General features: G+C 41.1%; 1 protein-coding gene across 1 annotated transcript; it reads left to right on the top strand.

The window, feature by feature from the left end:
* The first annotated feature begins 478 nt into the window (after window positions 1-478).
* On the top strand, window positions 479-13,496 carry rac3b (Rac family small GTPase 3b). Its single transcript, XM_069665035.1, has 6 exons — window positions 479-613; window positions 4,703-4,774; window positions 6,809-6,926; window positions 7,943-8,005; window positions 8,592-8,751; window positions 10,361-13,496. The coding sequence occupies exons 1-6, from the start codon at window positions 579-581 to the stop codon at window positions 10,489-10,491; spliced, it is 579 nt and encodes a 192-aa protein (XP_069521136.1). The 5' UTR covers window positions 479-578; the 3' UTR covers window positions 10,492-13,496.
* Window positions 13,497-14,039: the final 543 nt, after the last annotated feature.

Below are 14,039 nucleotides of genomic sequence, written 5' to 3' on the forward strand. Positions count from 1 at the left end.
GCTGCAGGGAAAAATTATGAAAGGCCTGGGGAAATAATAGACTGATTTAAATCTGAAAAGTTTATATAAAACATAAAAGGGAGGTTTGTTCAGTTTTTGTGCAGCATAGGAGCTCTCACTGGAGACACTTTCAGCTGACTGAATTTCTGGATTTATTGTTTTATTGAGTCTATCTAAAGGAATAGAATCACAAAAAATACTCAAGGTTAATTAGAGTCAGCTCTTGTATAAACGGAATCAAATGTATTAGATACCAGCTTAAAATAAAGAAACAGTATAAACATCTTGATGTATCATCATTTTTAAGCTTTAGCATAGGTCTAATATGAAGTAAAAGAATTTAAGCGAAAACGGAAGTCCACGTAGTGAATCCTCTTTTCCTTCGGTCGGACTCTGTCCCTTTAAATTCAGTCGGTAGTTTCCGGTCTCGCTCGGTGCTGCTCGTCATCGACCCCTTTCACTGCGGCTCCATCGCCGAGCGGACTGGCCCGCTGCTCTCATCCGAGTCCTCAACGCAGACTGTCGGATCTATCGAAGCACCAGCGCCGGCTCCCTGAAAGCCTCCAGCTCCGGTCCAAATGCAGGCGATCAAATGTGTGGTGGTGGGCGACGGGTAAGAGCACAGAAACACGACCGCAGCGCCGTTTTCACACAGGGATTCAGCGGAGAGTCCACGGATGGATGGATGATGGGAGGATGCTATGTAGGAAAATGGGCTGGGGCTCACCGATATGTCGCTCGCCCTGCTTTTCTGTCGTCTGCTCCCCGATGCAGACGGTAGATTTTCTCACTTATCTGCATTGTGATTGCATTTATTACAGCGGAACGGTGAGGAGCAGTGTGCCTCGGGATGCTATCCGGGAACACCTACACGCCTCGTAGGCCACTGGAGGCAGGCTGAAGTGCTGATGCACGCTTAGGAATTTGTGGCCCTGTCAGTGGCAAACAGGCCCCGCTGCCCTAGTTCTGCTCACACTGTGCCTTTCTTACTGCATTCAGACCCCGTTAGCCTTCATGTGCACTGAAAGATGTTGCAGAATTTTCCTCATTTCTGTATTTAACTCTTAATATTATTGGTAGGTGTAGATTAAAACTGCCATTTATGTCAGTGCTTAGATAAATTGAAAACAGGCTTGAAATTGTAGTTATATATATTTTTTACTGAATTCAAAATGCTGAAACTCAAGTATTTTGACTAAGTGTAACAATGCTGCTTTTTCAGTATTCAGACCTTTTCTCATTATGATTAATGTGAAAAGTCTTAAAAAGTTTGGGACTTTAACCCTCCTCTGTAGTAGAGTAGATTGATACAAACCGTAAATTATTATTATTATATATCAGAAATGTGCAGAAAGAGTGTTGGGAAATGTCACTAGTCCACTTGTAACGTTGAGTCCTGCTCAGCTGGCTCAGAAGGGAGCAGTCTGAAGCCTAAAAAACAAACCCAGTGATGTCATCAGGCTTGGGAACAGAAAGTCTGCAAAGTGGGAATGATGAGTTTGAAAGAGTTGTGCATTTACAAGGCAGAAGGTCTAGAGGTGTGCTCACGCTTTGTGTTATTAGAACACATTTTTATTGGCTGCAAAACCACTGTACAGATTACAGAGGTGTTTGGCAAGGATAGACTGAAAACAAGAAGTTACAGTGACATCACCCTTTTTTTTTTGAAGCCTCGAAAATGGCTTTTGGCTGACGGCATCTTTTTTTCTTTTTTTGGAGCCTGAACCATATTTGGAGGTGATGGCGGAGCTGAAGAGGAGCAAGGGGTTAGCAAAAACTAAAAAATCAAGCAACGCTTACAGTCGCCTGGATAACAAGGTGCATCCTAAACTTGTGATAACTTAGCGAAAAACAGACTTTAAACACAACATGCTTACTGAAAAAAGTGACACCTCAGGACGTCCTTTAGCACGACCAAACTCTAACAAGCCATTTTCCAGGTTAACTTGTCAATTATAAGGTAGCCACACCCCAAAGCATACACTGCTTTATTGTCTACTTTACTCGAAATGGTGTCATAATTTACTAAATGAACATCATGCTGAATTTAAGAACACTTTAAACTATTTGAGACTATAAACGAAATTGTTACTGAGGTAATAAATGAAATATGAAATGGGCTCATTTTCATAGACGCCTGTACAATCTGACTTCATCTTCAGTAATGTTTCCCCTGCTGGCTTTAAAAAAGAATGAAGGTTTAAGATAAAATAAAGCATAAATTTAAGCCTGAATATAATTGAAACGTTTGAGTTAATTAGAGATTCAACCCAAGTTAAGCAATAAGCTGACTCCAAAACAGGCTGTAAACATATTTCAGCTGTATAGTTGGCATTTTAACATTGAGCTCTGTAGGGATTGACTCACTTTTAGAGTTGGCCTAAAGTGGCTATTTGAGGAAATGCGGTTTTTGGACACTTCCTTAGTTGCCTGAATTTTTATCCATAGAAGTTGCTGTTTGTGTGTCTTGAGAAAGTCTTCAGTCTGATCTTATTTAACACTTTATTTGTCCAAGCAGACATTTTGACAGGTCACAGCAGGAAAAGCACAGGCTAAGATTAATGATGAATGAATTCCATCCACCTGCTAGACTTTCAGGTCTTGATGTTGCTCATGCTGCTTCACTGTCACAATGATGGGGTTTAATGTTTATTTATTTATTTGTTTGGGGGCCTTTTATGCTTTTATTCATAGAGAGGACAGTGGATAGTGTTGGAAATAGGGGAAGAGAGAATGGGGGATGACCGAGGGTGGGAGTCAAGCCCGGTCTGTCACATCAAGGACTGTGGCCTCTGTGCATGGGCCGCCGATCTAACCACTGAGCTAAATTTTCAGTGTTATATTGCAAACAGTACTGTTGATAAAAGACCATAAGTAATTAGAAAAATGTACACCGAGGTCATAAATTAACTGAGAAATAGGGTAATTCCTCATCCTCATCTTCTTTCATACAATCAGACTTCTTTTTGCAACCAGTAGAGTCGCCCCCTGCTGGCCACTAGAAGGAATGACGGTTTAAGGTATTGGCTTCAGCTTTGAAACCAAGAGGCTTTGTCCACTTCTTATACGCAGGCTACTGTTTCAACTCTGGCTTGCAGCTTCCATAGCAATGGCACTAGAGGCTCATGGGTATTTAGTAAAATGATCCAGCCTAGATAACAAACAGATCAGCCAGAACATAAGCCAGACTACTCTGTTTTCATTTTCTCCATCTTAACAACGTTATTGTGCAGCCTGTAAAGTTTGTTCTGCTCTCAGTCTGAACCATGGATATACATTATATTATACCATATACAAGAGGGGGACAAACCCCTCCAGATCTGAGAAATAAAGCCATAAACTCGCAATCTTGCTAATAGTTACAAGGGGCTGACTTCACTCGTTGCAAAACACTCTTATTATATAGAAGTCGATGAGAAAATCATCCTAGTTCTTATTTAGTTTTTTACCTCAGCAACATTTTCCTAATGAGTTTAAAGTCCCAATTTATTTCTTGTTAATCATCTCAAAACAGCACGATGTTCAGTTTGTTACTTATTGTTACATTATTGTGTGCTTTAGGGCGTGGCTACTTTGTGATTGACAAGTTGCTACCACAGCAATCTGAAAATGTATACCAAGTTATACCAAAAAACACCCCAAGAGTATGTTTTTGTATTTTTGTAAGTACATTTTGTTTATAGCCTGTTTTTAGCTAACCAAAATTAGCATTCCAATAAACATCAGTAACTGTAAATTACAAATGCACCTTAGCAAGCAAGCGTTAGTATTAGCCGAAAACTATTAGTATTTTGTGTAAACCAACATGTCAACTGCCAGAATGCCAACCTGTAGTCCACAAGCAAGTAGTTGATTCCAGGGCGACTACATTTACTTTTTATACAGTCTGTGGTCTGAATTTAGAACAGACAATATCAAGTTACATTGTGGGGAGTGTAGGGAATGTTTTGGGGCATTTAAAAGTTAAAATATATTGCCCTCTGCTGCACTGATTTTGTCCATTCTTCTATTAACCTGTCTCTCAGAAGTACCCCAACAGCACCTTTAATGTGATTAAATCTTAAACGTTCGATTTATACAGAAAACTGGAAGGACAAATTGAAGCTGTTTGGTCCATGCACCTTCAGTACCTTCCTTCTGTTCGTCTATTGCTCTTATTCATGCGCTTCGTCCCCACCAAAGAAACTCACTGACTGACCTCAAATCAGTCTCATAGCTCCCTCACACATATTGGCACTGTGTGTCACCACCATTTTCAGTTTCTATGGAAACAGGCACACAGAATTGCTCATTACCTCATGCATGAGCACACAGCCAATACCCATGTATCCCACCAGCAATCTGTGTGGCATCCTGCAGCTTTTGTCAGTACAGTGCAGTACTGGACGGGAGTCGAGGGGGTGTTATGTGTACTGTATGTGGGCAGGAGAGGTAGGTTGTGTCAGTGCATGTGAGTGTGTCAGTGTGAATGGGGGAGGGTGGGGGGTATCATAGGGGGGATACTGTGTCCCTCAGGCAACATGAATGTAGGCCAGTGTCTGTGTTGCACAGTGAAAGGGACTAGCAGCCTGCTTTTGAACTTACAGATATATTCATGCATACATACTCAAACCCAGGCCGGTCTGTACACATGTTATTTTAGGACATGAAGTGTGTAACTATTATAAATCATGTAACCTCTGCTGTCCCTCCTCCTCCTCAGGGCTGTGGGTAAGACCTGTCTGCTGATTAGCTACACCACCAATGCCTTCCCCGGTGAATACATCCCCACTGTGTGAGTAATGCACACACTGCACATGCTCGCACAGTCATCTGATATATATGCAGTGGTTTCATTCAATTAGACCACACCATGATTTATGGTTGAGTGCTATTACTATACACCATGAGACACAAATACATTTGCCAACTTTGAGTGATGTTTTAGCCTTAGTGTTTATACTGTGGTAGCTTAAAGATTATTGTGTCAGTGCTTTGGGTTGTTAGGTATTTAATTGTTGTATTTACCAAGACATACTTTATTGTAAAAAAACTAAACAAAAAAATTCTTAAGTCGAGTTCTTTTTATAAAAATGTGTACCATCTTATGGGGTTTTCTAAATTCAGCTGTCATCACGTTGCCTAATAAAGTATAATGGCCCAATCCTATCTCCTCAGGCGTCTGGTGCTTGAGTGTGTGTGTTCATGAGGGCTTGAAATAGTATGAAAGGTGGAAAAACCATCTTTCCACCTAATGCGCCCTGAAACACCACAGCTGCACTTAAAAGTAGAAACCAAGCCACATCTCCCGTATTTATTTGTGTTTGTGACAAGTTTTTTTCGTCACCATTTTCAACCCCTGAACTATTGGAAAGTCCATAAGTAAGTCCATCAGGAAACTCATTAGAGTCCTTTTGCACTTACAGGTAACATGCCTCAACTTGAGTCTGTATGTTCCTGAGTGCAGAGATTGGGTTTAGGGCTGTTATACATGACCAATAACCTCTAGACCCGTGGTTCTCAACTGGTGGGTCGCGGATCTGTTTTCAGGGGGTCGCGGATGTGAGCAAAAAGTCAATGCTGCGCTTTTATTTTAAAGGACATGGGTATCCTCTGATGCGTGTGCAGTAGTAGTGTAGTTTATTCATACTTCATGTATTCACTGATTGGGTAATCCCAGCTACAGTTACAATTTTCAAACTTGACAAACTGGATCAGCCCTACAATAGTCGCATTTATGTTGCAGTTTTTAGCATTTATAAGTATGTTCTTATGTTCTGCTACCATTTTGCCTAACTATTATACTGCTGTGTTTTGTGATGCTGACATACTGTGATGTTTTGTCCGGTCTCGGGTCCAAACTGCACCGTTTTTCATTAAATATATTTGAGTGGTTGAAAAACGGTGCAGTTTGGGTTGCAATGTGTCATTAAGGAGGAGGTGGTGGGTCCTTAGGTGAGACCAGTTGAGAACCACTGCTCTAGAGTTCCATACATGGGTCACATGTTAACAAAGGAGCCAACCACATGACAACTTAACAAACTCCATCTGATTCTGTGAGAGATGTTTGAAAGGGGAACTATTTAGCTAGACAGAATATGTTAGAATATTATACCAGTATAAATATGTTGATATTGCAATGGATGACTGTAAAGTAAGCTCCAGGAATTGGAGGAATCTTCCAGGAATCTTTTCAAAGCAAATATCTCAGATACAAATCTGAAAGAACAGTTTGACATTTGGGGAAATGTACTATCTTGCAAATTTTAAGAGTGATATGATAAAATCACTATCACGTGTCTGTTCCATAACTAGGAAGCTGCTGGCTCTGTCCAAAGTAAAAAAAAAAACTCCTACCAGCACCTGTAAAGCTCACTGATAAAAATGTAATCTCTCAGTTGTTTGATGAGTGTGAGGACAGGTGTGCTTTGTCAGCTGGCACAGTCTCCCAGGAGAAGTGTGTAACTGCTCTCGGCTGCGCCTTGGCAGGGCATGTAGGACATTGGAGACAGAGTGATTGGCACTCCCAGACTGTGGAGGCACCAAACCACAAAAAAAATGTGTGCATAATGTTGCTTAATGTTGCTTTTAAATCCTTATTTAGATATATGGAGTGAATCGCACACAATGTTGTCGATTAGGGTTATGTTTGACTGACTTTACATTTGGAACAGAACCTAGAAGATCTGGTTTTACTACTGTCCTTTATGTCCTTTATTCTATGCTGGATATTCAGTCATCTCAATATATTAGTTAGCACACGCACTTGTATGCATCCTCTCTCTCTGTTAACTGCATTTTACTCAGTGAAGTTTCTGCCTTCCTGCAGCTTTGACAACTACTCCGCCAATGTTATGGTGGATGGGAAACCAGTGAATCTGGGCCTTTGGGATACAGCAGGACAGGAGGACTACGATAGGCTCAGACCACTGTCTTACCCACAGACGGTATTCAAACCCCTTCCCCCCGGTCACACACACACACACACACAAATGCATACATGCTCTGTCCGAAGCATCAAAAACCAGGACCTTTAGCTGCTGCTGTTCTTAGCCAAGTTATAACACAAATAATGACATTTTGAAGGAATAAAAAGTCGTTCATAAGAAATAGGCTGTGACTAAATGTTTTAATCTACTGTCAGGTGGCAAAGGACTGAACAGACTGACATAACTAAATTGCTTATGTACAGTAGGGCTGGGTGATGAAAACAATCTTTTGACAGTGCTAATGATACACTTTTTCTCAACATGGATGGATCTGATTTCTTACACAAGTTAAGCTCAAGAGCCAACAGCCAGTCAATCTGCAGTTTTTAGCTCTCAGGGTCTGTTTGTTCTCAAAAGGAAGAGACCTCTGTGGATAATTCGGCTCCTCCCACTGTCCAAAGTCAGTAGGCTACTTATTGACTCTAAATTGCCCGCCTGTCTCTGTGTGTCGGCCCTGTGATTGACTGGCGATCAGTCCAGGGTATACCCCGCCTCTCGCCCAATGACAATTTGAATAGGCTACAGCGCCCCCATGACTCTTAACGAGGTTGAACGTCTAGATAATGGATGGATGGAGGGATATTTTTTTGCCATATCGCCCAGCCTTAATGTACAGTATGTCCTGTGTAGCCTGAAGAGGTAAAGACATGCAATAAAAATGTGTATATCTATTTAAGGACTTATGGAAATGTATGTAGATATTCGTAGAATGTTAAAGAACATTTTAAAGATTTATTTGAAATCACTAAACTACAAATTTCTGGAAGTCTCGTATCTGACATAATAATGCTTCATCCTTAATAAACAGTACATTTTTAATTAAAACAACTTGATAAATAGTCACTGCTGGCTAACTAAATCTGAGGATTTATCTTTAACTATCAATTCAAAATGCTGATGGTTCACACACAAACGCACTCAAACACACACGTAGATCTGGATCTCAACTAGCCGTCTCTTTGGTTCTCCTCCAGGATGTGTTCTTGATATGCTTCTCCCTGGTCAGTCCGGCCTCCTTTGAGAACGTCCGAGCTAAGGTCAGTACGCTGACTGACAACCTCCCCCCTCCCTTTGCCCGTCCCCCTCCTCGCCGAGTCTGACCACTAGAGGCACATCTTTGGCTCCACCTGGCTTATCACAGCGCTGCCCGACACTGTTCTGACCTCGACTTAGAACTGTCTGGATTTGAACTGATCCCCCTGACGGGATGCAGTACAGAGACGTGTTGTGAGGCGAGGTCTGAATGAGTCCACACACTCTGCAGAGGGAGCGTGACGGCCGCCTGCGGTTTGGTCTGCTGAGCATCATGAGACGCTCTCGGATGAAATCACACTTTTGTAGGTCTGACGTCCCTCTGCAGAGTCTGTGTGCTTCCGGTCTGACGGGATTCTCTCATCATGTCGTGTGATTGGAGGTTGCTTTGCCTGAGGATGTTTTGGTTTCATACAGCTGTACTTCCATTCACGCAGATCTATAAAAAATTACTCTTTCTAGTTGCACCACTCAGATAGTTTGTTGAATGTCATCATTTTAAGGAACTAACGCTTCTCTTTCTCCCCTCTCACTGACTTTGTCCTTTCTATATGCATACGTACATGTGTATTTGTGTGTGTGGTGCCCCAGTGGTACCCTGAGGTGAGACACCACTGCCCGAACACACCCATTATCCTGGTGGGCACCAAGCTGGATCTGCGAGATGACAAGGACACCATTGAAAGGCTGCGAGACAAGAAGCTCTCCCCCATCACCTACCCGCAGGGCCTGGCCATGGCCAGAGAGATTGGTGAGGCTGTGTGTGCTGCGCGCACAACTGTACTATTCCCATGTCAGGAAAGTGTGGGCGGGGTGGATTTTATTACGCTTTTAAAAACTCCACCAAGAGCCTCATTTGAAGCAGCCTGTGCAGTAAGACAGTTTATTACCTATCTCCATTCCAACCTTGCTGTACTTGAGCATTAGAAGCAGGACACATCAGATGGGCTTGGTTAGCAGGAACTCTGTGATTGTCACAGCCAATATGTTTCTCTTGCAACAAAGAGCCCGTTGTTTCCACTGTGAAACCAGATACAGGGTTTTTAACCCAAACCAGATCTTTTCACAAGCCTAACAAAGACGTTTTGGTGCCTAAAACAAACCAAACTGTGACCTTTTCAAAAAGCTAAACACACAGTGGCTGTTTTATCAGGTTTCCGCGCCAAAACTACTCGGTTAGGATGAACTGAATTTGCCATATCTGCCGTATTTGTGGTGTTGGAGCCTTTTTGAGAATGTTTGAAAATATCAGACAATGACTTGCTGTTTTATTAAGTGACAAACCCTCCAGGAGGTCTGCTTCCGTAAAATTAGCATAAATTAGCAGACTAGTTACCCCTTCAATGTTACGTAAACACTTTAGGCTCAGTACACATCATTTTTGGGTCACGTTTTTGCTAGTTTTCCAAAACATGACTATAATGGGAAATATACACAGGCAAAGTATTTGACACGCGTGTACCGGGACAGAACCGCTCCAATGTTATTCAATGCTGCAATCTCCACCAGCCATGTATGCTGCGTGGGAGGCGAGCATAATACACGAGGAATTTTCTGCTGCTCCGTTACGCTTCAAGTCTATATTTCCGCGCTGCTGCGCGTCAGTGAAGCGTAGAAAGCCATTGACTGCTATGTAAATACATGCCCACAACCAAGGAATCCATGTTAAACCAAGTGATCTGGGTATACCAATCCTATTAATTCATTCTCATTTGACTTCTACATCCTACAGAAAGACAGTTAATGCACAATTCAGAAATAAGTCAATACATAATTTTGTACTGAGAAAAGTTTCTCTGAAATTATTGTGCCAAGCATCTTGTTTGAAATCACTGATAAGTTGCAGTGGCTAACACTGAGACTCATATTTGCTGTAGTGGCAGTGGGTGTAGAGTGACAAAATGGATGCTTACGTGTCGCGCATGTTCGTCTGACGCTGCAGTGTTGGTGTCGATTCCCAGTAAGACGACAACGTGGGCATGAATTTAAAAAGTGTGATTCATATCTGGTCAAGATATCCTGATATTGAAAACTGCATGGTGATCAGATTGTGATGAAATCTGTCTCTAAACATCTGGAGCTAGTCTGGCTTTCACTGTGATCAGACATTGTGGAAGTGAAAATTAAATCTCTTTAACATACTGGCATTAAACCTACTGCTCTAACTTCTGATGCAGGTTTTTCTTTGGAGATCTCAGTGAAGAAAAAAACAGAACGCATTGAGAATAGAGTCGTTAATGTGAAGGTTTTCCAAGATAAGACATTTGGATACAGATCTGATCTTAATACCAGGATGTAAGGCGCCAACCGGGTTGGTTTAAAAGTTTTAATTTTCCCATCATGCCCTCTTCCCTCCTCAGGGGCTGTGAAGTACCTGGAGTGCTCCGCGCTGACCCAGCGAGGCCTGAAGACGGTATTTGACGAGGCCATCCGAGCCGTGCTCTGCCCTCCGCCTGTGAAGAAGAGGGGAAAAAGGTGCACCATGTTCTGAGGAGAAACACTGCTTAAACACTACACTACATCACCATGAACAACAACCACTACTTCTCTGAGAGGATGAGAGAGAAACTAGCGAGAGTGAGTGTGCACTGCTGAGATTGCTTTCTTTATATTGATGTTTTTTCAAAGCGATATTGGCGACAAGAACCAATATTTAACTGGATTTTTTTTACCATTACTGAATAGGTTCATAGGTTCTCTGTGAAAGACATTTACTGTCCACCTACTTTGTACTCATAGAACTACAACAAGTTGCCATGAGGGCTGACAAAGGTTTCTATTACTTGTCTTCATACCACAACATCTCTTCTTTCTCAGCCATGCTTGCTTGAATTAATGCAGTGTTGACTAAGTAGAAAGTGAACTGTGAAAACGCCTTCAGGTCTGAAGTTACCCTCAGCTCCTGATCTACGATCAGCATGTGACACAAACTACTGGCATGCACACAAAAATCTGCTGGAACTGACAGTTAAAACACTTCTTCCAGCATTCACTAAATTTCACAAACAGCATGATGTCTTAATTGAAAATAGTACAGTATGTTAAAAGGGAAATCCCAGTTTATCACCAGACAAGGACTTGTTTTTGTAGATCTGGTCCTCTTTCCAATCAGTATAAATGTTGTACCACCAAGTGAATGAGAAAGCAATGTCTGAAGAGTAAAGACACACAAGGAAATGCTTTAAAGCAACTGTCCAAAACTGGATATAAAAGAGGATGTAGGTAGCATGATCATCTATTAGTTTGTGAGGTACTGTTTGGTGTTTCGGCCATCAGCTTCTGGCTTTTCTTTTGGAGCCAGAAGTGACCATATTTGGAAGATAGGGTAGAGGGAAGGGACGGATTATCTAATGCTCAGTTAACAGCTAATGCTAGCACAAGCTTGGTTAGCAAGGTGAATCTGTAAATGACACTAGTGATAATAATTAGGATGCTAATGTTTCTTGGCAAAATAGGCACTTACCAAACAGCTGGCTCCTTTTGTTTCTTTTAGTACAACCACTCAACAAGACATTTTTCAGATTGTCGAGGTGAAGTCGAGCCCAAAACATTATCGGCTTCGTCATCTATATCACTTACTAAAAATATCATGCTGTATTGAAGAAGACTAAAGACTACTGTTACTGCTTTCTGAGGTTATAAATCAAGACTTCTATGGAGGTGCACTGGCAGGTCATTAGAAGTAATGCAAGTCTAAGACACGTTTCAGAGCCGGAGGATATGACAATTTCACAAACACAGTCTGTGGTCAAAATCTAATTTCAACAGAGAAAATCTGGGGCCAGATATCAGCTGTCCTTTTAAACATCTTACAGCTATTTAAGTGAGTACAATATTCTTGATACTGATAGGAATGATGGATTAAACTACAAACATTTTCCTCTAAGAAAAGGATTATATGGAAGAGACCTTATATGGAAGTGGTGACCTTTAACCTCTCATTTAGTCCTCAGTCCTAAGCTTACCTTCAGTGTGAGTGTGAAGGCTCATTCTTGACCTTGTGTAGAGCCGTTTGACAAAAATAACTAATAACATCAGATGAAAGGTCCACTCACCCAGTTTTACTAGAGTTTTGAGCCTGACCATCAGAGGAGTTTGGTCAGTCTAAGACTCAATTAATCTTCCAGCTCAACTTCAAAATTGAACTTGAGGTCCCTTACTAGCTTTTTTTGCAAACTTATAATTAGTCTTCATCAAAAATGACCATGATGTAATGAAGACTGCCACTCACTGGGTGTGTGTTTGCTGATGAAGCTCATAAGATGTGGTTGAAGTCTCTAGAAAAAGCTAGAAATCGAACCTTGATTTCGCATCTTTGTTTCACGTTACCTTTACTGTACGTGAGGTGGAAATGTTGTTTCACAACCTGTGCTGTCCTGTGTGTTCCTGTAACAAGCTTTTTACTTTAAAACAAACATCTGATCTCAGTCAGTGTCTTTGGGTAACTTCATCTAACTGTGAACATGTGACGGACGAGCATGCCAAACGTGGGGGCTGTACAACCTTGCTGCCTGAGTTCTGCCTCTGGGGGTGGAGGAGCTTGCATGGGTCTTAAAATATTCTGTCTTAATTTATCCCATTGTTTAGATCTTGTCTCTGTTCCTCTGTGTGTGAGAGTGTGTGAGTGGATGTGTGTGTGCGCGTGTGTCACAGGCGTGTTTATGAACACTGGTGTGTGTGTGGACGAGCACATGTCGGTATCAGTGAGACAGCTCTGTTTGACAGTGTGGGGTAGTGCATAAACGACAGTATTGTTTTAAGCCAAGTTTTTTAGTGTCCAGTTTTTGGTACTATTTCATATTGTATTGTAGTAATACACAAGACTTTTCAATAATCTGTGGACATAAAGAAAGAAAAAATGGATATTAATGACATCTAGTGATGTACAGAATAATCCTTAGAAAAGGAATGCGTTATGAATATCTATCTACATGTACCTGAATATTTAGCTCTTAAAACTAAAACAACTCAAACTAAAGGGATTATAGTCGCTCATGTTGAAGTTAGAAGTGTTGCTAACAGTGTACAATAAAGGGGCCAATCTTTGTAGAGTTTGTCACCGTGGCAAACAGTGCAGATTGCACCTTTATGAAATGCATTTCTGTATGGTTGCAAGCCTGCAGTGTGTCTGTCTCCCCCCTGTGGCGAGACGCAGCACTGCAGTCCACTCCGTCACGCTGTCTTTGGTTGGCATAGCAAACTGTGTGGTCGACTCGTGTGTTGTGGTCCTGCCTACTAGCTGAGGTGTCCAAATGTAGCTGAGAAACACAGCGAAAAATTCTAATCTACTATTGCATGGAAGTTCTCTGGTTATTTGACCCACTGTAAGTCTTAGGAGAGGCTGTATGATGAAATGCATTGGCCATGTACGTATGTAATGTAAGATGACTTGTATACTTGTTCCAACTGTTTGTCTTATTTTTTATTACTTCACATGTCTGTGTGGTGAAATATTTCAATTTTTTGTATACTAAATACAAATGTATATGTAAGGAAGTCAGCCCTCTGTCCTGCTTTGTTCTTTACTTTTCTTTCTTTCCTCTTTCTGAACATAAAAACATAAAGAACAGAAATAAATTAGGCAACAGCAGTTCAAATCAAGCTCTGGGCAAATACAATACACCCGACAATTATGACTCAATAAAGAATTATGAAAACTCTTATATATTTAATGGTAAGTGGTTGTAACTATTTTATTTTTAATGCTGTTTAGTTAATCTAATTCTCCAAACGAATATATAATCAACACCAATAAATAAACTATAAAGATACTTCAGCAAGAGAAAACATCCACTAAACAGAAGTCTCCTTTGAACTGGTAAATTCTAATGTTATTTAAAATGTTACTGAATACATACACACAGCGAAGAACATATATGATTGATTGATATGTATGATTTATAAGCAAAATCATCATTCTACTTCTTCTTATTTAGGCCTGTTCCTTAAAACAGGAAAACTACAGACATCACTTGCATATGAGAACATCCATCCATCATCTTTACCGCTTATCCTGTTCAGGTTACGGGGTTGCTGGAG

This window comes from Semicossyphus pulcher, unplaced genomic scaffold (genome assembly GCF_022749685.1).
Source record: "Semicossyphus pulcher isolate SPU_LCO1_2020_fin unplaced genomic scaffold, fSemPul1.0.p SCAF_16, whole genome shotgun sequence".
Classification (NCBI taxonomy): domain Eukaryota; kingdom Metazoa; phylum Chordata; class Actinopteri; order Labriformes; family Labridae; genus Semicossyphus; species Semicossyphus pulcher.